The sequence below is a fragment of the Coptis chinensis genome, chromosome 4 (assembly GCF_015680905.1).
Source record: "Coptis chinensis isolate HL-2020 chromosome 4, ASM1568090v1, whole genome shotgun sequence".
Lineage (NCBI taxonomy): Eukaryota > Viridiplantae > Streptophyta > Magnoliopsida > Ranunculales > Ranunculaceae > Coptis > Coptis chinensis.
The window spans coordinates 4,128,888-4,152,654 of record NC_141459.1 but is presented as its reverse complement, the minus strand read 5'-3'; the positions used below and the strand labels follow the sequence as shown (position 1 = coordinate 4,152,654).

The 23,767-nt window shown below is 37.9% G+C and overlaps 2 protein-coding genes and 1 long non-coding RNA gene across 3 annotated transcripts; all 3 read left to right on the top strand.

Moving 5' to 3' along the window:
- Positions 1-3,480: 3,480 nt before the first annotated feature.
- Positions 3,481-5,676, top strand: LOC147501314 (polyol transporter 5-like). The gene is made up of 2 exons (XM_086606344.1): positions 3,481-3,912; positions 4,011-5,676. The coding sequence occupies exons 1-2, from the start codon at positions 3,768-3,770 to the stop codon at positions 5,429-5,431; spliced, it is 1,566 nt and encodes a 521-aa protein (XP_086462470.1). The 5' UTR covers positions 3,481-3,767; the 3' UTR covers positions 5,432-5,676.
- A 6,541-nt stretch (positions 5,677-12,217) lies between these two features.
- Positions 12,218-14,567, top strand: LOC147501313 (polyol transporter 5-like). The gene is made up of 2 exons (XM_086606343.1): positions 12,218-12,584; positions 12,683-14,567. Exons 1-2 carry the CDS (start codon positions 12,440-12,442, stop codon positions 14,101-14,103), a joined length of 1,566 nt encoding a protein of 521 aa, XP_086462469.1. The 5' UTR covers positions 12,218-12,439; the 3' UTR covers positions 14,104-14,567.
- A 1,079-nt stretch (positions 14,568-15,646) lies between these two features.
- Positions 15,647-17,553, top strand: LOC147501312 (uncharacterized). The gene is made up of 2 exons (XR_015221317.1): positions 15,647-16,978; positions 17,213-17,553. It is a non-coding gene; the product is annotated as an uncharacterized LOC147501312 (long non-coding RNA).
- The last annotated feature ends 6,214 nt before the right edge of the window (positions 17,554-23,767 follow it).

The following is a 23,767-nucleotide window of genomic DNA, read 5'->3' as shown; positions in this document are numbered from 1 at the left end:
TGGTGTGTAATACCAACTTCTACTGATCCATATGTAGTGTCCTTGCAAACATGACATAAAAAGTAAATTATGCTTGATTTACTATGTGGGATCATCGAAGATTATCCAGTTCCCGATTTCTCATTAATTATTTTTTAAATTATACATGACTCAATATGTGGAATCTTCAAAGATTATCTACGAACGGGTGTTGTTATGTTAATTATTCTGAAAAATATTTGTAAATATGCAGAACTATTATATATTAATATTATATTGATCACTCAACCAAATTTTTTATAACATGAAAATCTCACTCTCCATTAAAAAAAAATAACTCGCCTTTGATAAAACCCTTCAATTTCATTTTGTTGTTTAATAAAAGAAGTTTGATTGAAGTTTTGTGAGATTGCCTAATAAGGTGAAATTTATATATATTAAAGCTACTTGAATAGCAAGGAGTTCCCAATCATACGGAAAGAGATAATATAAACACTATTTTAAATGTAAAACTATACTTATCGAGACATTCCCACAATATATAACTCAACTATGTTTTGAGGTTAGTTCAATGCATTTGTATCCAGTTTCTGATTTTTCGTTATTTATATTTTGAGGTTAGTTCAATGCAGTTGCATCCAAATTTCAATTCCCGTTATTTATTTTTTGAGATCAGTTCAATGCAGTTGCATCCAGTTTCTGATTTCTTGTTAATTATTATTTTCAAATAATTCAATACATTTGCATCCAATTTCTAATTTCCTGTTAATTGTTCTTTGAGGTTAGTTCAATGCATTTGTATCTAGTTTCTGATTTTCCGTTAATTATTTTGTAAAATTAGTTTAATGCATTTGCATTCAGTTTCCGATTTCTCGTTTATTATTTGATAAAGTTGTATTTGCATTTAATTTCTGATTTCCGTTAATTATTGTTTGAGGTTAGTTCAATGAATTTGCATCCAGTTTCCGATTTCCCGTTAATTATTTCTTGAGTTTAGTTCAATGCATTTGCATACAGTTTATTTTTTGAGATTAGTTTAGTGCAGTTGCATTCGGTTTCCGATTTCCCGTTAATTATTTTTTAAGATTAGTTCCATCCATTTGCATTATGTTTCCAATTTATAATTATTTTTTTCTTTGAGGTTAGTTCAATGCAGTTGCATTTAGGGCTAGCTCAATGCATTTGCATCCAGTTAATTTAATCTTTAAGGGCTAGCTCAATGCATTTGCATCCAGTTTCCGATTTTCCGACAATTATTTTTTTATATTAGTTTGATGTATTTGCATCCAAGTTTTGATTTTCCGTTAATTATTATTTGAGGTTAGTTTAATGCAGTTGTATCCATATTCCAATTTTCTATTAATTACTTTTTAAGATTAGTTTAATGCTTGCATTTGCATACAATTTTCGATTTCCCGTTAAATATTATTTGAGGTTAGTTTGATGTATTTTCATCCAGTTTTCGGTTCCCCATTAATTATTTTTTGACGTTAGTTTCATTCAGTATTATATATTTTTAAAAATATTTGTCATTATTGTTTTTTTAACTATGTTTTGAGGTCATGTTAAAGATATATTCGAAATAAGTCGGTGCTTTATCATAAACACTAAAATTGTATGTAACTGTTTTATCAACTTACTCTTTACCGTCAAATGTACTTATTGTATTATCAACTTACTCTTTACCATCGGATGTACTGATTGTATTATCAACTTACTCTTTACCGTCAGATGTACTTAGTGGCGGAGCCAGAAAATTGAGTGAGGGTGAGCCAACCCCAAAAAAAAAAAAAAAAAAAAACTCATTTTTTTAACTAATTATTCACAACTCTTATTTGAAATTATTATTTGTCACACAAAATGAAAAAAATCAAAATTGAATGTGCTAGTGCAAATCTCTAGACCCATTAGTGTTGTTATGTACTAATGTCCAGATTTTTATGAATAATTTCAACAATTCTTGTGCATCTAAATTTCTTATTTTCTAATTATCTTAGGTGTTCTAGATATGATTAGGTTTTACTAATGTCACATAGAATAATGCAATTGTTCAGAGAGGGGTTCTGTTTTTGGTTGAAAGGGGTCAAAACTATATACAGAGATTATTCCAAGTTCTTCGAGGAATTATATACGTACTGAAATTATTTTTACCGGATTGCAAGATCATGAATAGTAATTTGGAACTTCAATCATCATATCTAGAATTACAAATCAATCATTAGGTCCAGTATAGTGTCTCGGATCAACTGTCCATAGTGCGCATATCGCTTTTGCTTTAACTTTGGTTACGACAAGTCATAGACATTTATCATCTGACTAATGCATTTTAGATTTAAAGAGACGGAACATGAGCCAGGTGAAAAGTCAGAAAACCTTTTAATTTGATCTTCCAACCTTCTTCCGGTTGCCTTCCATAAATCAAAGGACTAAGAATTGACCAATAACAAGCTAATCCAAGACTATATAAAACATGTTGAAGCATATATATAGAATTCTCAAAAGAATTAGGTTGGGTTTAGTTGGGTTTTTTTTTTTTCTCTTTTCTGTTTGGGTTTTTGGTATAGAGTGAAGTGTATTTTTTTCTTTTTTAGAAAGTGAGGGTGAGCCCGGGTGTACCCTGGGACCCCCCTGGCTCCGCCACTGGATGTACTGATTGTATTAATTGTTAGCCGTCCGATGTAAGCTTAACACAAAACGCTTAAAGACCAAGCTGTTTTATTATATAGATAGTTCGTGATTTCCACAAAATTCTCGGAATTCCACCGAATATTTCAGTTTTTAAGAAATTTGGAATTCCAAAAATCAAGGGTCAAAAAAATATAAATTTCAAAATATATCGGAATAAGGCATGTAAATCCGGTTTTTGGATTTGTCTGAATCCTGGAGATTCCAAAATCTTTAAACTATGGTATGAACAGGTTTCCATTGGAGGAATTTACTATTAATCTGAACAAAACCTGATGATCAGACTGATCAATCTGATCAAAACTTTACATTGCACAGAGCCATAAGAGATCAAAAGACAAATCAGAATGGCATAAAACTGCATATTCTACGGACAGTAGGTGTGGTCCATGCTACCTGCAAACGGGGTCACACCAATGACCAAGCCAAAACGTACTCCTCTTTAATTATGGGACCGTACATAAAAGTCCAGTAAATCCAGCGCCAACATGATCGGAGAAGATCAGAAAATTACGTGAAAACTAAGTTATAGACAGAGACAAATTTTACGTCCATTTCAACTCCATGTCACTCATAAAGACATGGCAGTAATTTAAAGTTCAAAATTAAGCTTTTGAACACGAACATGTTGTAGTTGTTTTCCTGTAGAAATGTGGATATGACCTCGAATCTGTTGTCACAATTCTCAAATCGTCCCCAAGTCCCCATGCCCAGCTGTATATACAAAATTAATAATCAATCAAATAAAATAAGTGTTTCCCTGGAAAGTTTTAAAAATGAAAAAAATAAATAATTAAAAGGTTATTTATACTAATTAACAAAGGATTATGATTAGGGCAACAAACATACGTAAGTTAAGCTACCACCTCGTAGACTTTCTAAGGGTCTTGAAAATATTGAAATAAGAAAAGCTGATGTAAGCTGTAGTCTATTTAAGCACTCTTCCAACCTTAACCTGTTTACTGCAGAAGATTTGAGTTGAACACTTGAACCTTGTGTAGTATACTACTATGGTTTCATTAAATACAATTAAGTTGAAATCCTATTGAGTTCCCACAAGTTTAGTGAGTGCATAGATTTGGTTTATAGAGAGGAAAAGAAAAATGACTCACCAGAAATTGGACAACAATGCCGTCAATGGCACAGTTCAATTGCCAGATATCCCTGCTCCTGACAAAGCGAAAACGAAAACGTTCGCCCTTGGTTGTGCCATGTTAGCTTCCATGACTTCAATCTTGCTTGGTTATGGTTAGTTAATATTTTCTCATTGTTCTTAAACATTTTATTATTATTTCTTATCAATGTAATTCGATGAATAAATAACTTTCTTTTAATGTGATGATCAGATATTGGAGTAATGAGCGGAGCATCGATTTACATACAAGACGACTTGAAGATAACTGACACACAAGTAGAAATTCTAGTTGGAATTCTGAACCTGTACTGTTTAATTGGTTCAGCAGCAGCTGGTAGAACATCAGATTTGATTGGACGTAGATACACAATAGTATTAGCAGCTGCAATTTTCTTTGTTGGTGCTGTACTTATGGGTACTTCCGTTAATTATGCACATCTCATGGTGGGTAGATTCGTTGCGGGTATCGGTGTTGGTTACGCTCTTATGATTGCTCCGGTTTACACTGCAGAAGTTTCACCGGCTTCATCTCGTGGTTTCTTAACCTCATTCCCTGAAGTTTTCATTAATTTTGGGATTTTACTTGGTTATGTTTCTAACTTTGCTTTCCGTAAGCTGAGTTTAAGACTCGGTTGGCGACTCATGCTTGGAATTGGAGCAGTTCCATCTGTGTTCATGGGTCTTGTTGTACTAGTCATGCCCGAGTCACCTCGTTGGCTTGTGTTACAAGGTCGACTCGGTGATGCAAGACGGGTGCTGGTTAAAACTTCTGAGTCCAAAGAGGAGGCCCAGCTACGATTGGCGTCGATCCAAGAGGCAGCAGGTATACCGTTGGATTGTACCGATGAAGTAGTTAAGCCACCAAAAATCGAAAAAGGACATGAAGTGTGGAAGGAACTATTTTTACATCCTACACCGGCCGTTCGACGTGTTCTAATAGCAGCTGTTGGTATTCATTTTTTCCAACAAGCTTCAGGTATTGATGCTGTGGTACTTTATAGTCCAAGAATTTTCAAGAAAGCAGGAATTGTTTCATATACGGCTCTTTTAGGCGCAACTATGGCGGTAGGGTTTGTGAAAACTATTACCATTCTGATAGCCACATTTCTCCTAGATCGAATTGGCAGAAGACCATTGCTGTTGAGCAGTGTTGGAGGAATGATTTTGTCACTCACTCTACTAGCCTTTGGGTTAACAATGATCGATCAACATCCACATACAAAACTTTCATGGGCCTTAGCTCTTTCTATAGCCATGGTTTTGTTCTATGTGGCATTTTTCTCAATTGGACTAGGGCCCATTACATGGGTCTATAGTTCTGAAATATTCCCATTGAGATTACGTGCACAAGGTACTAGCGTTGGAGTTGCTGTGAACCGTGTGGTAAGTGGGATTATATCAATGACATTTATATCAATGTCTAAAGCAATTACAATTGGAGGTGGTTTCTTCTTGTTTGCTGGTGTTGCTACAGTTGCTTGGGTCTTCTTTTTCACATTTCTACCAGAAACACAAGGTAGAAATCTTGAGGACATGGATGCTTTGTTTGGTAAGTCAAGAAGGAAGAAAAGCCAGAGTAAAGATGAGACAAGTAATGGTCAGGTCCAGTTAGGGAACACAGGTCCAGTATAGGTTGATAAATAATTATAATGTGAGTTATGTGCCAAATGTTTGGGGAGATCAATCTTTGAAAAGCAGGATGGAAGACGATTCCTTGTCGTTGCTTTGGTGCAATCGAAATGTTAAGACATGCAAGTGCTTTTTTAGTTTTTATATATGATAATCATGAAGACAAAGAATAATATCTTTGCTCCTGTATTATAAAGCTGCACAGGCAGCAAAGCATCATCCACTATATGCAAATAACTAAACTGAAATTCGAATTGTTTGTGATATACCACAGTCAAAGCGCACACGAGAACTGAGCCTTAATTGGTTACCCACAGCTTCACAAGACGCACAATGGCACAATCCGTAGACTGGTACCAACCATGTGGGTTTGCAACTATCTTGTAGCGTGCAAAATGGTATTATTGAGATTTTGAAGTTCCAAAAGCCTGATTCAAGTTGTCAAGTTGAGGAACAAAACATGTGAATGTGTCCAATTTTAATACCCAATAATTCAAAACAGGTTTTTGGTTTGAAAATGTGATAGCTACTTTCTTAACTTTGTTTCTTCTAATTGCTACAATGATAAGGATATAGTTTAAACTTTAAACAAACACCAAATTGTATATCCCCAGTAATTGTATATTTACGCTACACTTTCATCTATAACCCAACCCAATCCCACAATCCCACATGCCAATATGCTATATGCCATTTTAAAACCTTCGAAACAGTAACCAATGCGTTTCCCATTTCAAATCCCAAGTAGACAAGAAACTTGGTCAATTTTAGGATTTATTTATTTATTTATTTATTTTTAGCAAAAGTGACGGGTTAGGGGCGACTCCTTAAGATTACAAAATAACAGACTCGATGACAACTCAACTAAGGACCGTGCTGAAACAGAGTCCAGACAAAAGTACAGAGGGATTCGTCTACCTCTAAGAGCTAAACTATGGGTGACAAAGTTTAGGGTCCTACTAATATAGTAAAATTTGCACTCAACTAATTTAGATAATAAAGAGTATATCATGAGCTATAGACGCTGCTCCCCAAGAAAGCATTATTCCTCTACGCTCCAAAACAGCAACAAGGGTTTGACAGTCTGACAATATTACTGTTTTATTGATTTTCAACCGTTGTGCTAACTTCAATCCTTTAAGGATAGCTCTGGCTTCAGCCTCTTTTGCGTCCCCAGCTCTAACCCTGCCATGTCCTGCACCAATGCATACACCAACAGAGTTCCATAAAGCAAAACCAAGGCCTGTTTTGATGTAATTGTCCACCCAAGATGCATCTGTAGATATATAAGACCAATCTGAACCTATGCTCGGCCAATTAGTACTCATGATAAGTGGTTGATTGTTTTTGGTGATGTAAGTGTTTGCCCTGAAGATGATAGCGGTGATAGGAGTTTGCTTGTTGTTGAAAGTGAGATCATTCCGATCAATCCATATGGAGTACATGGTTGTAGCTACAAAGCTAAACATGTCTATGATATCATGTTTATTATTGTGTTGATTGATAAAACTACTCAAGACGGAGCTGAGATTATCACTCGGGTTCCAATTTTCTTTTTTCTTAGGAGAAAAAAATCCGGGAATAGTACCATTCCAATTGCATACCGATTGGTTTGGAATAAACCGACATTCAGGTGAGCTTCCTGCCCAACCTTCCTTAGAAGTTAGACCCCTCATTAGTCTAGAATGCTGATATGGCTAGACGGGCGCGACATCCTTATTATTCTCCAATCTATAGGCTAGTTCCAACACCCGGGTGCCTGGCAAGTATGGCAAACTAAATCGTGTGACCAAAAAAAAATAACAAAAAAAAAAATATAACTTAATTTAATCATTGCAATAGATTCTTTGTGATTCTTCACTTATGTCATGCAGGCCATATGGATATGTTTATTGTATGAACAGGTTTCCATTGGAGGAATTTGGTATTATAGATAACTTGATGATCATACTGATCAAAATTTTACATTGCATAGGGCCATTAGAGATCAAAAGACAAATCAAAATGGCATAAAATTGCATAATCTACGGATAGTAGGTGTGGTCCATACTACCTGCAAACGGTTTTATGAACCCAAGTCATACCCTTTAATCTTACATGTCTCCACTCCTATGTTTCATCTCGAAGATCCGAAATACTCACCATTTTTTGATCAGCTGAACCCATATGGGTTGCCTACATACCCCGTAGTTTTCCATCCTCTTTCTCTCTTTCTCCCCCTCTCTCTCTTTAGCCGCCTCCTATTCCTTTAGGTCAAAGTCCTTGGACCTTTATAATATTGGGCCTATCTCTTTGGCCCAATACCATATAAGGTCCACTTGTCTCTTTCTCACTCCTTTTTGGTCTTTAGGTCAAAGTCATTGGACCTGTATGGTATTGGGCCCATCTATTTTGCCCAATACCATACAAGATTCACTGGTCTCTCTCTCACTCCTTTTTGGGTTATATTCTTATGTTTTTCTTTTTCTCTAAGTATTGTACTCTTGAGACTCTTCTACATGTGATGTTAGTGGTCATGAATATGACTACTACAAATGCCCCCTCTCGGGTCCGTCGATGAAGACGGTGGACCCGAGAAGACCTTGACCTCTCCTGTATTTGTACTTGAATTCCAAACCTTCACAGTACCATATGACTTGATCTCACGTTTTTTGTGTATTCCTCTGTCACTAGCCGGATAGCGCAAAGCATATCTGCGAAGGGCTCATCCCCCCCAGCGGTCTTTGGCAGTTGGGGGCAGCTCAGTTTGCCCCTAAGTTGATTATGCGAATTGTCACCCCCCCTGCAGTCTTTGGCAGTTGGGGGTAGCTCAGTTTGCCCCCAAGTTGATTCTATGAAGTGCTCATCCCCCTTGCAGTCTTTGGCAGTTGGGCCTGCTTTGTTGCCCAAAGTTGACTCCATGAGGCTCATCATCTCCGATTTCCGGCGGTTAGGGTTTCAATTAAGGGCTCATCCCCCCCGCAGTCTGGCTTAGAGGCAGCTCATTTTGCCCCAAGCTTGATTAGGACACTGCGGTCCACGAAGGGCTCATCCCCCCCGCTCTCTAGCTTAGAGGCAACTCATTTTGCCCCAAGCTTGATTCAGACATTCGGTCCACGAAGGATTCATCCCCCCCGCGCTTTGGCTCAGAGGTAGCTCATTTTGCCCCAAGCTTGATTCGGACACTGCGGTCCACGAAGTGCTCACCCCCTGCTCTCTGGCTTAAAGGCAAGCTCATTTTGCCCCAAGCTTGATTCGGACACTGCGATCCAGGAAGGGCTTATCCCCCCGCTCTCTGGCTTAGAGGTAGCTCATTTTGCCCCAAGCTTGATTCGGACATTGCGGTCCACGAATGGCTCATCCCCCCCGCTCTCTGGCTTAGAGGCAACTTATTTTGCCCCCAGCTTGATTCCACGAAGGGTTCATCCCCCCCGCTCTCTGGCTTAGGAACAACTCAACTCTATCTCTTCCCACACAAGAGTAGACCAAGTATCCACTAGTAAATATGTGCAGACAAATTCTCAAGGCATTAAGAGATAATAGTGTACATGTATGTAACTTAGTGCAAAGATATAATGCCCTTAATGTGAACTGTAAGTCACAACTACATAGAGATACCAGTAGACTCCGAGGTTTCCCATATAGCAAGTACGGGGCTCGACCCCAGTCTTACTCAATGCTATATCATGCAATAAACATTTAATAACAAAAGTAAACTCTTTGATGACAATATAGTGTATGCAAACAAGGTAGTAAATGAGGTGAGATGGATCCATCTCTCAATACTAGCTCAAACTCTGCTTGGTTCCACAGTACCACAAGACTTTCTCTTTCTCTGTAACCTGAAACTTTCGTGTTCGAGTATTGTACAAATAACACGTTAGATTCAATGAAGGACATTCCGCATAAACATTTGCATACAAGACTAATGGCGATAATGTGCTCAAGACAATGTACAATCCGTTTTACCTTGAGGTGTACGACCCTATTTTCCCACTCGTGGTCTGCGGACTCCTAGAGTGAATAGCTCCATAGAATATCACGATGTTTGGGGACCACTCAGTCTGTCCCTACATACCTCTTTGCCAAGGATGGGGACAAGGCTTGCTTGCCCCCAGTATATGATGGGAACATGATTCGCCTACCCCAGCATGGTCGCGAACTCAGATTGTGACACTGATTGTTTGTTCGTGAGCAAGTCTTGTTTGCCCCTAGTATAATTCTAGTTGGCAGTCGAGTCACTACCCATCCGTCTATTATGTACCTGATGGTACGGTGAAAGAAACAAGTTACCTGCCGCGGAGTATGTCTCTCCACATCTTCTGTAATCATCTTACCATTCGTATTCGGACACTCCAAATCGTCAATCTTAGTCCCAACCTATTGATCTCATCATTTCTCTATCTCGAAACTTCCTCGCTGTCAATGTTGTTGAATACTCCACAAAAACTAAAATCACTAATATCACAAAGGAGACTATGTTATCCCTTGTTAGATCCACCGCCCCTCTGCCAATACTTGACGTGATTGAAATACCCTTTTTGAGTGCCCAACACAAATCCGAGGTGGTACACCCAGGCCATCCTCTTACCACACTAGCCCTAGTCCGCACACTACTAGTCCACTAATGCACACACTATGCCACCAGTTCCCACACTATGCCATAGTCCACACACTACACCACAACCCACACGCGATAAGTCCACCCACATTATTACTCTACACACTTGACCACAATAGAATATAATCTAGATTGTTGAGAATGTAGGATAAGGATTATCTTAGTCTAAAGAGGGTGACCATGTTCTTACTGTATTTACTGGTGAATGTACGACATGTAAATCTTGCTCCTCTGGATACATTGCGTGACACAATTGATAAGAGCATCAACATTTTCTAAACAAAGAGGGAGGTCTTATTGACCACGATTGAAGCACCCAAAACTTAATTTTAGAACCGACTCATATAGCCCAAATAGCAAAGAGGCCCAACAATATCCAAATAAGCCCATTTTACCAAGATATGAAATGGGTCCAAACCGACCCATTTCTCCATCTTCTCCACCCATCTCTCTACTCACCACCAGATCTGATCGGAGTACCACCACCCAACATCAACCACCACCCAAAACTCCTAGAAACAAGTATCAAATCCAACTCCACGTACCACCTCACATCACCAATCAAGAACTACTTATATAACAAACCAGATCTGAGCACCACCAAATTTGGCCTCCAACAATAACTTTCAAGAGAGAGAGATCTATTGCTATTGAGAAACGATCTTGCGGCAAACTTTCACCATCAAAATACCAATAACCAACCACTATAAACACACCCACAACAACACATACGAAAAACCCAACTGATTTACACCTTCAAACAATCTTCCCTTGTCATTCATTTTCACACCTTTAAGCTTTTCAACACGACTCACCTGAGACTCCGCTGCCCCCACCATAAACAGCAAAAGAGCTTCGGTCAAAAATCCGTACTCCTCATATCCACCACCTCGTACTGTACAGAATCAAGGTATCTGCCAAAAACCAAAATATCTCGATCTTATCAAAAAATCGAAAAATAGAACAGTGTAACCTTTTGTTCGAGATCCCCACAGACGGCGCCATTGTATGAACCCAATTCATACCCTTTAATCTTACATGTCTCCACTCGGTTTCATCTCGAAGATCCGAAATACTCACCATTTTGTGATCAGCTGAACCCATCTGGGTTGCCTACGTACCCCCGGGGGATGAAGATGTGCTGTAATTCTCCATCCTCTTTCTCTCCTTCTCCCCCTCTCTCTCTTTCTTTAGCCGCCTCCTCTTCCTTTAGGTCAAAGTCTTTGGACCTCTATGATATTGGGCCCATTTCTTTGACCCAATACCATACAAGGTCAACTTGTCTCTCTCTCACTTCTTTTTGGTATTTAGGTCAAAGTCATTCGACCTGTACAGTATTGGACCATCTATTTGGCCCAATACCATACGAGGTCCACTTGTTTCTCTCTCATTTCTTTTTAGATTATATTCTTGTGCTTTCCTTTTTCTCTAAGTGTTGCACTTTTCTATATGTGATGTCAGTGGTCATAAATATGACTACTACACGGAGTCACACCAATGACCAAGCCAAAACGTACTCCTCTTTAATTATGGGACTGTACATAAGAATCCAGTAAATCCAGCACCAACATGATGGGAGAAGATCAGAAACTACGTGGAAACTAACTTATAGAAAAAGACAAATTTTACGTCCATTTCAACTCTGTCACTCATAAAGACATTTAAGGTCTCGAAATATTTACAGTTCGTGATTCCGAACGAAACTCCGGAATTCCGTTTGGAATTTCGGTTTTTCAAAAAACCAGAATTCTAAATATAGTGTCGAAATAATTGAAATTTCAAAAAAATTTGAAATTCCAAATGTAATAGAGTCGAAATTTATTGAATTTCGGTTTTTAGATTTACCGGAATTCCGAAAATTCCGAAATCCCGAACTATAATTGAAATACAGACCTCGATCTCGATATCTGTGTGTTGTGTATCTCGGCACAGATCTAAATAACAACGTTACATAGATTCATCTCTGGATATACAAAATTACAATTCTCAAATCGTCCTCCCATGCCCAGCTGTATATACAAAATTAATAATCAATCAAATAAAATAAGTGTTTCCCTGAAAAGTTTTTAAATTGAAAAAAATAAATAATGAAAAGATCATTTATACTAATTAACAAAAGGGTTATGATTAGGGCAACAAAGATACGTAAGTTAAGGCTGTTAAGCTGTCACCTCGTAGACTTTCAGGGTTTTGAAAATATTGAAATAAGAAAAGCTGATGTAAGCTGTAGTCTATTAAAGCACTCTTCCAACCTTAACCTGTTTACTGCAGAAGATTTGAGTTGAACACTTGAACCTTGTGTAGTATACTAGTATGGTTTCATTAAATTGAATTAATTTAAGTTGAAATCCTACTGAGTTCCCACAAGTTTAGTGAGTGCATAGATTTGGTTTATAGAGAGGAAAATAAAAATGACTCACCAGAAATTGGACAACAATGCCGTCTATGGCACAGTTCAATTGCCAGATATCCCTGCTCCTGGCAAAGCGAAAACGAAAACGTTCGCCCTTGGTTGCGCCATGTTAGCTTCCATGACTTCAATCTTGCTTGGTTATGGTTAGTTAATATTTTCTCTTTGTTTTTAAACATTTTATTATTATTTCTTATCAATGTGATTCGATGAATAAATAACTTTCTTTTAATGATATGAGCAGATATTGGAGTAATGAGTGGAGCAACGATTTACATTCAAAAAGACTTGAAGATAACGGACGTACAAGTAGAAATTCTAGTTGGAATTCTGAACCTGTACTGTTTATTTGGTTCAGCAGCAGCTGGTAAAACATCAGATTTGATTGGGCGTAGATACACATTAGTATTAGCAACTGCAATTTTCTTTGTTGGTGCTGTAGTTATGGGTACTTCCGTTAATTATGCACATCTCATGGTGGGTAGATTCGTTGCGGGTATCAGTGTTGGTTACGCTAGTATGATTGCTCCGGTTTACACCGCAGAATTTTCACCGGCTTCGTCTCGTGGTTTCTTAACCTCATTCCCTGAAGTTTTCATTAATTTTGGGATTTTACTTGGTTACGTCTCTAACTTTGCTTTAGGTAAGCTGAGTTTAAGACTCGGTTGGCGACTCATGCTTGGAATTGGAGCAGTTCCAGCTGTGTTCATGGGTCTTGGTGTACTAGCCATGCCCGAGTCACCTCGTTGGCTTGTGTTACAAGGTCGACTCGGTGATGCAAGACGGGTGCTGGTTAAAACTTCTGAGTCCAAAGAGGAGGCCCAGCTACGATTGGAGTCGATCCAAGAGGCAGCAGGTATACCGTTGGATTGTACCGATGAAGTAGTTAAGCCACCAAAAATCGAAAATGGACATGAAGTGTGGAAGGAACTATTTTTACATCCTACACCGGCCGTTCGACGTGTTCTAATAGCAGCTGTTGGTATTCATTTTTTCCAACAAGCTTCAGGTATTGATGCTGTGGTACTTTATAGTCCAAGAATTTTCAAGAAAGCAGGAATTGTTACAAATACGGCTCTTTTAGAGGCAACGATGGCGGTCGGGTTTGTGAAAACTATTACCATTCTGATAGCCACATTTCTCTTAGATCGAATTGGCAGAAGACCATTGCTGTTGAGCAGTGTTGGAGGAATGATTTTGTCACTCACTCTACTAGCCTTTGGGTTAACAATGATCGATCAACATCCACATACAAAACTTTCATGGGCCTTAGCTCTTTCTATAGCCATGGTTTTGTTCTATGTGGCATTTTTCTCAATTGGACTAGGGCCCATTACATGGGTCTATAGTTCTGAAATATTCCCATTGAGATTACGTGCACAAGGTACTAGCGTTGGAGTTGCTGTGAACCGTGTGGTAAGTGGGATTATATCAATGACATTTATATCAATGTCTAAAGCAATTACAATTGGAGGTGGTTTCTTCTTGTTTGCTGGTGTTGCTACAGTTGCTTGGATCTTCTTTTTCACATTTCTACCAGAAACACAAGGTAGAAATCTTGAGGACATGGATGCTTTGTTTGGTAAGTCAAGAAGGAAGAAAAGCCAGAGTACAGATGAGACAAGTAATGGTCAGGTCCAGTTAGGGAACACAGGTCCAGTATAGGTTGATAAATAAATTATATTGTGAGTTATGTGCCAAATGTTTGGGGAGATCAATCTTTGAAAAGCAGGATGGAAGACGATTCCTTGTAGTTGCTTTGGTGCAATCGAAATGCGCCCTGCGGACAGTCGACACAGGCGAGGGTCTGGGGTCCCCGAAAATTTGTTCAAAAATAAAGCCCTCTCCTCCATAACAATGTAACCTATATTACTTAGTAAACACTAGACATACTAAAAGAGATGGCTCAAATGGTACTATCACCAAACTTCAAGTAGCTGTTCTTGAGTTCAGACCCGCTCAGAGACAATTTTTGTTATATTTCTTTTTTAAACTTTTCGGGTTAGGCCCCATAGTCAAAATTTGGCTTGGGCCCCTAAAGTCTCAGGGCCGCCCCCGTCGAAATGTTAAATGCAATTCCTTTTTTAGTTTTTATATATGGTAATGATGAAGACAAAGCATAATATCTTTGCTCTTGTGTTATAAAGCTGCACAGGCAGCAAAGCATCATCACTATATGCAAATAACTAAACTGAAATTCGGATTGTTTGTGATATACCACAATCAAAGCGCACGAGAACTGAGCCTTAATTGGTACTAGGGGTGGGAATTTTTTGGCAAATAACTAAACCGATTGTTTGTGATATACCGTATCCTCCTATAAATCAAAGGAGTTTAGGGCGGGGCCAGCCCTAATGCCTTCTTCTAAGGTGGCTAGGGCTAAGATTCTAAAACATAAGCCCTAACCCTAACCAAGCCACTAACCAAGCCTCTAACCAAGCCCTAAACCGCCCCCCGTTTCATACTTTTACTATAAATACACATACCATAATTGTCCAACTCTTTGTTAAATATTTTCAATTAAAATAACATTGTTAAGAATTTGAGCCTTAATAAAAATAAGACTTTATTCCTTCGATCATCAAGTCAAAGTTCATAACTTATTATTCCTCAATTTCTTTTCTCACTTATTTCTTATAAATTATATTTTTATTCACATCCGCCCAAGTCTAAAACTAAAAGGTTTCCTTCCACACCATTAAAGCAAAAACAGCGGACATTTGTAACATAGAAACCAAAACACCCTTTGTCGCAAACAATGGCTTTTAAATTAGAAGAAATGTAATATTATACCATAACCAAAACTATTATGTTTTCTTCTTTATATCTATTACTTCTTCCTTTAAAATGATAATATCCCATAGATGTTAAATGTAATTTGAACTCTCACGATGTCTTGATTCGTTAGATTGTGGATGTGCATTTTAAATTTTGGACTTATCTGGGGATTATTCTTAGATTGGTTTGAACTTTGAGTTTGTAGATTATTATGCATTTTGTAATATAAATGAGTTTTAAAAGCGATGTAATAAAAAAAAGAAAATATATAGGCAATTTTAAGAGGTTTAGACTTTTTATATCTATTACTTTTAGGGGGGCGACCCCGACCCTAATATCGAAGAAGGGCTTTAAATGTTTAGGGAAATTTTTGCAACTATTTTAATTGGTACGAAGCTTTCAAGACGCACAATGGCACCATCCGTGGCACCATCCGCTTTAGACACCTACCATGTCGGTTTGCAACTATCTTGTAGCGTGCAAAATGGTATTATTGAGATTTGGAAGTTCCAAAAGCCTGATTCAAGTTGTCAAGTTGAAGAATAAAACATGTGAATGTGTCCAATTTTAATACCCAATAATTCAAAACAGGTTTTTGGTTTGAAAATGTGATAGCTACTTTCTTAGCTTTGTTTCTTCTAATTGCTACAATGATAAGGATATAGTTTAAACTTTAAACAAACACCAAATTGTATATCCCCAGTAATTGTATATTTACGCTACACTTTCATCTATAACCCCACCCAATCCCATTTGCCAATATGCTATATGCCGTTTTAAAACCTTTGAAACAGTAACCAATGCGTTTCCCCTTTCAAATCCCAAGTATATAAGGAACCTTGGTCAATTTTAAGATTTATTTATTTATTTATTTATTATTATTATTATTATTTATTTATTTTAACAAAAGGAGCATGTTAGGGAGCCGACTCCCTAATATTACAAAATTACATACTCGATGACAACTCAACTAAGGACCGTGCTGAAACAGGTCCAGACAAAAGTACGGAAGGGCCCGTCTATCTCTAAAACTAAACTATGGGCAACAAAGTTTAGGGTCCTACTAACATAGTCAAGTTTGCACTCAACTAATTTAGATAATAAAGAGTATATCATGAGCTATAGATGTTACTCCCCCAAAAAGTATTGTTCCTCTACGCTCCAAAATAGCAATAAGGGTTTGAAAGTCTGTCAATATTGCTGCTTTATTGATTTGCAACCGCTGTGCTAACTTCAATCCTTCAAGGATAGCTCTGGCTTAAGCTTCTTTTGCGTCCCCAGCTCTAACATTGTCATGTCCTGCACCAATGCATACACCAGTAAAGTTCCATAAAGCAAAAGCAAGGTCTGCTTTGGTGTAATTGTCCACCCAAGGTGCATCTGTAGATATATAAGACCAATTTGAGCCTATGCGAGGCCAATTGGTACTCACGATAAGTAGCTGGTTGTTTTTGGTGATGTAAGTGTTTGCCCGAAAAGCGATAACAACGGTGATAGGAGTTTGCTTGTTGTTGAAGGTGAGATCATTCCGTTCGATCCATATGGAGTACATGGTTGTAGCTACAGAGCTAAGCATGTCTATGATATCATGTTTATTATTGTGTCGATTGATAAGACTACTTAAGACGGAGCTGAGGTTATCACTCGGTTCCAATTTTCAGTTCTTAGGCCAAACCCAGAATCATACCAAATACGCTTGAGCATAGTACAATGGAAGAGAGCATGGGAGGTTGACTCCACCTGGTTATTATATCTCGGACAGGTAGATGACTAGACTATATTCCAGTAACTCAAATTTTCCTTTGTCGGCAAGACACTTTTTACTGCTTTCCATAAGAAGAGCTTTATCTGTTGAGCAATGTCGAGGTGCCAAATGTAATTCCAAAAAAAATGTGAAGTTTCTTGGTAATCACTGCTAAGATACTTGTACACTGACTTAACTGTGAGTTCACCCTTCTTCTCTCCCAACCATCTAATAGTATCGTCATTGATGCAGTGCAGGTTCTTGCAGAGAAGTACCTAGATGCACATGGTGGTGTCTTGAAAGTCTGAGAGTGTTGTTAGTGGAGGTACGAGGGTGCGCGCGCTCAGTTTTGCCTTCTGATAGGCGCGCACGCGTTCAAAGCTTTTTTATGGGCTTTTGCCAAGTCAATCTTTTGTTTCGTTTATTTTCTGTAGGATTGGTTCGGTGAACTCACCGCTTGCTTGTTTTAGGTTTAGAATGCCTATTTAAAGGCTTAGGAGAATTGTGACAGATTCATCCAGTGATTTTATTAAATTTATTCCATCGTCTCTTGGTTAAAGAGCGATATGATTATTTGATTGTTCGTGAGCTAACACACTTAATATTACATTAGTTGGTATCAGATTCAGTTACGATCTAGTTATGCCTCGTCTAGCCGGAAGAGGGCGTGGTAGAGCTCAGAGAGAAGCTATTCTGGATGATGTGTATGCTCGTGATCGAATAACCGAACTTTCAAGGCAGGTAGCAGCGCTGACCCGCCAGGTTGAGGCCCTTAATTGGCAACCCGACCAACCATAAGACTGTAACGCCCATATTTGTAATATGTATTTATTTATTTATTAATTAACTAATTTTTAAAATTTGTTGGATTGGATTTGGGATATGTGGGCCTGATTTCTGGGCCCGAGTCTGTGTTGGGCTTAGGTTTCAAACCCAGGAATATATATTCATATTTTTCTAGAGAATAGGATTTTTGGATAAAAAATAAAATAAAATGGAGGCGGAGATAAAAAAAACTCGCTTGCTAGAGAGTTGGAGCACAACGATTCAGACTATGAAGGATTCGTGGAGATTTTAATTAATGTGAGTAGATTAGTTTTTCTATTTCACGTATAACTTTACTGTTTAAGGTTTCCGCTCATGTTTTCTGCTCATTCTTCTGTCATTATTATTCGTCCTGTCGTTGTTAAAACTTGTTAAATTCTGTTGAAACTCGGATATCGACATTGAACTGTCAAAGCTTGATTGGGCCTGTTAATGGCGGCTAAAGCCCCAAAGTAAAGAATCGTCCGTTAAATTACATATTATTGATTTGGTTGTGTAGTGAGATGTGTGATGTTCAAGCTCTGAAGGGGCGTTAATGGCATCGCCAAGCCAAAAGAATGAAATCCTCCTGATTGATGTGTTTGAACTCTTTTTTTTGTTGTGATGTTAAATTGCATGTTGGTTGGCTATTGGTTGTTGAGGTTTGATTGGGTGCTGGACAGTAGGGCGGATTGAAGCTTTGAGTCTGGTATTAATGGCGGCGCGAATCCAGATCTAGATTTAATGAAGGGTATTGATGTAATGAATTGAGATTTTCGCTTTTGTTAAAGTAGTTGGGGTTTTTCCCCTGATCATTTTCGGTTAGGTTTGGAGTTTGGTGGTGGCTGATCTGTGGAAGGAGCTGCTGGAACTTGGTGGTGCGCTGGAGAGGGTGACTGAGATCGCGATCCAGTGCACCCAAGTCTATTTTGTTGCTTTAGTGGTTTGGTCGGTTGGGCTTGGGCCTAAACATTTGTTTGTTGTTGGTCCAGTTCTTTTTCTTTTGTTTTTGGGCCGGACCACATCAGTTTTGTTTCTTTGTCCCCATCTCCTTTTTCATTTGTGTTTAGGGCCAGTTTAGTTTAAATTTTTGGGCCAGTTTCATTTCTTTTGTTTGGGCCAGTTCTATTTTTGTTTGGACAGGTCCATATGACTTAAAATAGATCCAATTGGGTCTTTAAATATTTAGATTTTTGGGTTTTGGTTTTGGGCCTTGATTGTGGACTATTGAATGTTTAATTAATTACGTTACTTTTTATGTTGTAAATTGTATGGACAAATCAAATGTTAAAATGGTGTGGAAGCCTGCATAAATTGGTTCGTCATTATCTAAGAAAGATTTGACGTTAATATTGTACAATTTTTGACACGTGACGAGATAGAAATCTTAGGAGACATAATATTCCTAAAATGCTATAAAAAAATATTATGCAGTACGTTTAGAGAAATTGTGACGTTATGTGGTATATTGACGTTGTTGTTCTGTTAAATGATATCATATGTTAGGATATCTATTAAATGCAATATCTTTGAGAATTTGATATAAACTCTCCATTATTATATATGTGAGATGCTACTATGAGGTAGTATAGTATTTGTGGATATTTTCCACGGAAATGTGGCTTAGTGCAATAATTTATTTGACACGTGAAATAATGAAAGTTGTTATGAGATGTATTGAGATATTTCTAAATATATTTGGCTTAGTGCAATAATGTATTTGACATGCACGTGATATATTAAAATGATTATAAGATATATATGTATGACACCTGAATAAATTATGTAATGAAAATCCTAGAACCTAGCTACCACAACTCGTGTGATTTGGCCCTTGTGATGGGCTTATGTGATATGACTGGCCCTTGTATAGGGTGTATATATAAGATGTTGATTCACCCATGTATTGGGAAATCGTAGCCGAATAGTGTCTTGATTATTCCGTTCACAAAATTAGAACGAGATGCGCGATATTTTATGCCGAATAGTGGCAATACTCACATAATGACTTTCGTGTGAGAGTTACCTGGTATGCGATATCCCGCTTAGGGTAACTATGCACGGAGTGGTTCATTATGTGAGGGGAGACATGTGGATGTACATGTTCGGCGTTGGGTAGCGATTGTGGTAGCCAGGGAAACTAGGTAAGACATAGAGACGACGTGATTCTAGAGACACTTTAAGAAACTCCAAACAATGATTGTGATGATATAACAAAGTGTACCTTAAAGCTCTAATAAATGATTTATTGTAATTTATTTTACATTCACAATGGTCCTGCAGAAGGGTGGGTTTGAATTTATTATTTATGCAGGTGTGACCCACTCTGTGATTTGGCTTACACCAGTGTAAGTATAGAGTAAGTTTTAGTTTGGTTATTCTATTATTAGATACAGTTGATTTAGTACGGTTTGAAGCTAAGGCGCCTCAGTGGAGGAACTAAATGCCTTATTATTATTGAATTGGAAGCTAAGATGCCTCAGTGGAGGAACTACCTGCCTTAATTATTGTAATTTAGGAATGTTGTATTATTCGTTGGAAGTTAAGGCACCTCGGTGGAGGAACTAACTGCCTTGTGGATTGTGTATATATATGTATAAGTATATTTTATATTTTAGGGCTACTCACACCAGTATTGTTTATAATGCTGACCCGATTTGCATGTTTTTTTTAAAAATAACTATGGGTTTTGGGCTCCCCAACCTTTATTTATGGGACTAAGATACTCGCAGATACATCTTTCTTTCCTTATCTGCCAAGATCAAATCATTAAGTTTGTGATCCGATTTGCATGTTTGTTTATCGGGTATGTTCATAAAATGAACCCAGTTGATAAGTCTTGACAGGATTAGTGTTGAAGACGGTTGGTTGCTGCATGTGGTTTGCGTTTGTTTCGCATTTCAGGATATGTTTTGTTTTCCCTTGAGGTGCAATAGATTTTTAGTTGAGACAATGTTTTTATATTTTCATTTGTAATTTATAATTAAAGAGTTGTTGAAAAGAAATTTGTAATTTAATCATAGTTGTAAGTTTTTGGTAATGAAGAGAACTTTTGTTTATTTAAAATTTTTATTGTTTTCAAATTATTTGAATAATTAAATAGATGATGGATTTTTGGAAGTGGAGAGTGCATCACACCTCGAAAATCGAAGAGTCGAGAACAAATATTGTTTTTCCAAATTCTGTTGAAATTCAGGGTGTGACAAAGACCGTGAACCACAGCTAGTGGAAGATGATCTGGAGGCAGAGGTTGATAACCCCTTGCCGATTAGGAGGATATTGACAACTTCCAGCGCGTTCCGTTTCATCGAGACAATAGATCGCTGGGAATCAGGCTTGAAAATTGATTTGCCCCAGTTTCATGGTAGCTTGCAACCGGATGAATTGATTGATTGGCTCGGTACTGTGGAGGAAGTTATGGAGTTTAAAGAAGTATTCGACAACAAACAAGTGGCGCTTGTGGCAACGCGATTTTCGTGGTCGTGTTATGGCTTGGTGGCAACAGTTGAAGGCAACTCGTGCACGAAGAGGTAAATTTAAGATTGTTGTTTGGGAGAAACTTAAGAAACATCTCCGTGCTGCATTTTTACCTTTTAATTATACTTGTGAATTGTATCAACGACTTCTTCAGAACTTGCGCCAAGGTGCTAAGTTTGTCGATGACTATACTAAGGAGTTTTACCAGTTATTGGCTCATGTAAAACTCACCGAATCTGATGATCAATTAGTCGCACGGTACATTGGGGGTTTTCATTATGATCTACAGGATGCTTTAAATATGTTTGATGTTTTTTCTATGTCTGAGGCTCATCAAAGGACATTAATTCTAGAGAAGCAGCTGAACCGACGGGGTGGTGGTCCTCCTACCCGTACCCCAAATGCTCCTCTCCCTAGGCCACATGGTGTGCCAGACGCTGTGGCTCGTGGTCCTAATTCAGTTAAGTGTTTTAGATGCGAGGAGATCGGTCATTATGCTAATCGATGCTCTAAATCGCCTGCTCTTGGGAAGATTTTATTTGCTGAGAATGAGGATGTTGATGCGGATCCTGTTGGTGGTATCCTAGGCACACCCTTTTTTTATGACGACTCTAAGGATGTGCTTGAAGAGCTCGTACAGGGTGACATAGGTGAACTTCTTGTTGTTCACAGGTTATGTTTGGCTCTTAAGGAGACTGATGGTGATGGTTGGCTTTGTAACTTTATTTTTCAGTCGACATGTACTATACAAGGTTTGTAAACTTGTTATCGACTCTGGGAGCTATGAGAATGTCATTTCTTCTGAGGCAGTTCGCAAGCTTGGTTTATCGACTGAGAAACACCCAACCCCTTACTCCTTGTCTTGGCTTAAGAAAGGAACTGAGGTTATTGTTTCTAAACGTTGCTTGGTTGATTTCTCCATTGGGTCTAAGTATACAGATAAGGTGTGGTGTGATGTTGTCACTATGGATGCTTGTCATTTATTATTGGGTCGGCCTTAGTAGTTTGATCGCAGGGTATCCCATGATGGTTGGCGCAACACATATAGTTTCTTCTTCGGCGATGTTAAAATCGTGTTAGTGCCAAGTAGAGAATCAATCCCAATTACTCCTCCAGCATCGAAGCCTTCTTGCTTGGCTATGCGTAGTTTTGAGGCTGAATTGCTCGCTGCGGATTAGGTGTTTATTTTAATGTGTGAACCGAACTCATTACTAGCTCCAGTCCCCGAGTATGTCTAAGGTTTATTACAGGAATTTTCTGATCTGTTTCTAGCTGAGTTGTCTACTGGCTTGCTGATAGGGTTATATACTAAAACATTACTTTTGTATTAACTCTAATTCTTTATATTTTGAATGAGAATCATATGGGCAAATGTTATGCATATTATATATGTTATTAGTTATATGCATGAGTCTAATACTTTATGTTGTAGATGATATGGTGTGAACACACAGAAGATCATATCATCAGTACCTTATAAAGTATAAGTAATCGTTCACAACCTAGATGGTTTTAGACATATGGGTTTTATATTTTCTAATTTTTATGAAAAGGATTTTTTAAAAATACAATAATAAAGCAAGTAAAAATATAAATCACTCCATAGAGAAACACAACTCAAAAGAAACGAGAAAAAGTGCAATAAAGGAATGCGTGAATTACATGAACGTGGACTAAGGATCTGGTACTTACAACCACACACTCCGAAAGGAGGGTCCGGTTACCTTGATGGAGTACTCCCAAAATATAGAATATGGATAGGAAGTACACCAAACATAAAGGATCAGTCCTCATAAATATGGTCTTGTAAAAGGTTTCTTCTACAGCGGGCGAACGTAATTCGTGGAAATGTTTTAAGCGTTGCCCATTTACTTGAAAGGTACTGTTGTCTTTGGGATTTACCAAAGTAATTACTCCTTGAGGAGTGACATCAGTAACCAGAAAAGGTCCAGACCAACGTATTTTTAATTTACCAGGAAAAATATGCAAACGTGAGTTATATAGCAAAACTTTTTGACCAAGGTCAAACTCTTTACACAAAATATGTTTATCATGAATACGTTTCATGTTAGCTTTATAATGCTTCGCTAAATCGTAAGAATCGCTACGGATTTCTTCAAGCTCATTTAATTGTAATTTGCGCTTGACACCAGCGGCATTAATGTTGAAATTAAGACTTTTAATAGCCCACAGGGCATGGTATTCCAACTCAACAGGCAAGTGACAAGGTTTACCATAAACTAAGCGATAAGAGGACATACCAATAGGTGTTTTAAAAGCCGTTCTATATGCCCATAAAGCATATGTTAGGCGTCTAGACTAGTCTTTCCTATCAGGATTAACTATCATTTCTAAAATCTTTTTAATTTTTCTATTGAACACCTCTACTTGACCACTAGTTTGAGGATGATACAGAATCGCCACCTTATGGGTAACTCCATATTTCTTGACTAAAGCTTCAATAACTCTATTGCAAAAATGTTTTCCTCCATCGCTAATGATGGCCTTAGGTACGCCGAAACGTGA

Bases quoted from the DNA above. Each gene is read 5' to 3' on its own strand.
- LOC147501314 (XM_086606344.1), top strand. From the start codon at position 3,768: ATGACTCACCAGAAATTGGACAACAATGCCGTCAATGGCACAGTTCAA. The intron at 3,913-4,010 runs GTTAGTTAATAT...TGTGATGATCAG, and splicing joins TTCAATCTTGCTTGGTTATG to ATATTGGAGTAATGAGCGGA.
- LOC147501313 (XM_086606343.1), top strand. From the start codon at position 12,440: ATGACTCACCAGAAATTGGACAACAATGCCGTCTATGGCACAGTTCAA. The intron at 12,585-12,682 runs GTTAGTTAATAT...TGATATGAGCAG, and splicing joins TTCAATCTTGCTTGGTTATG to ATATTGGAGTAATGAGTGGA.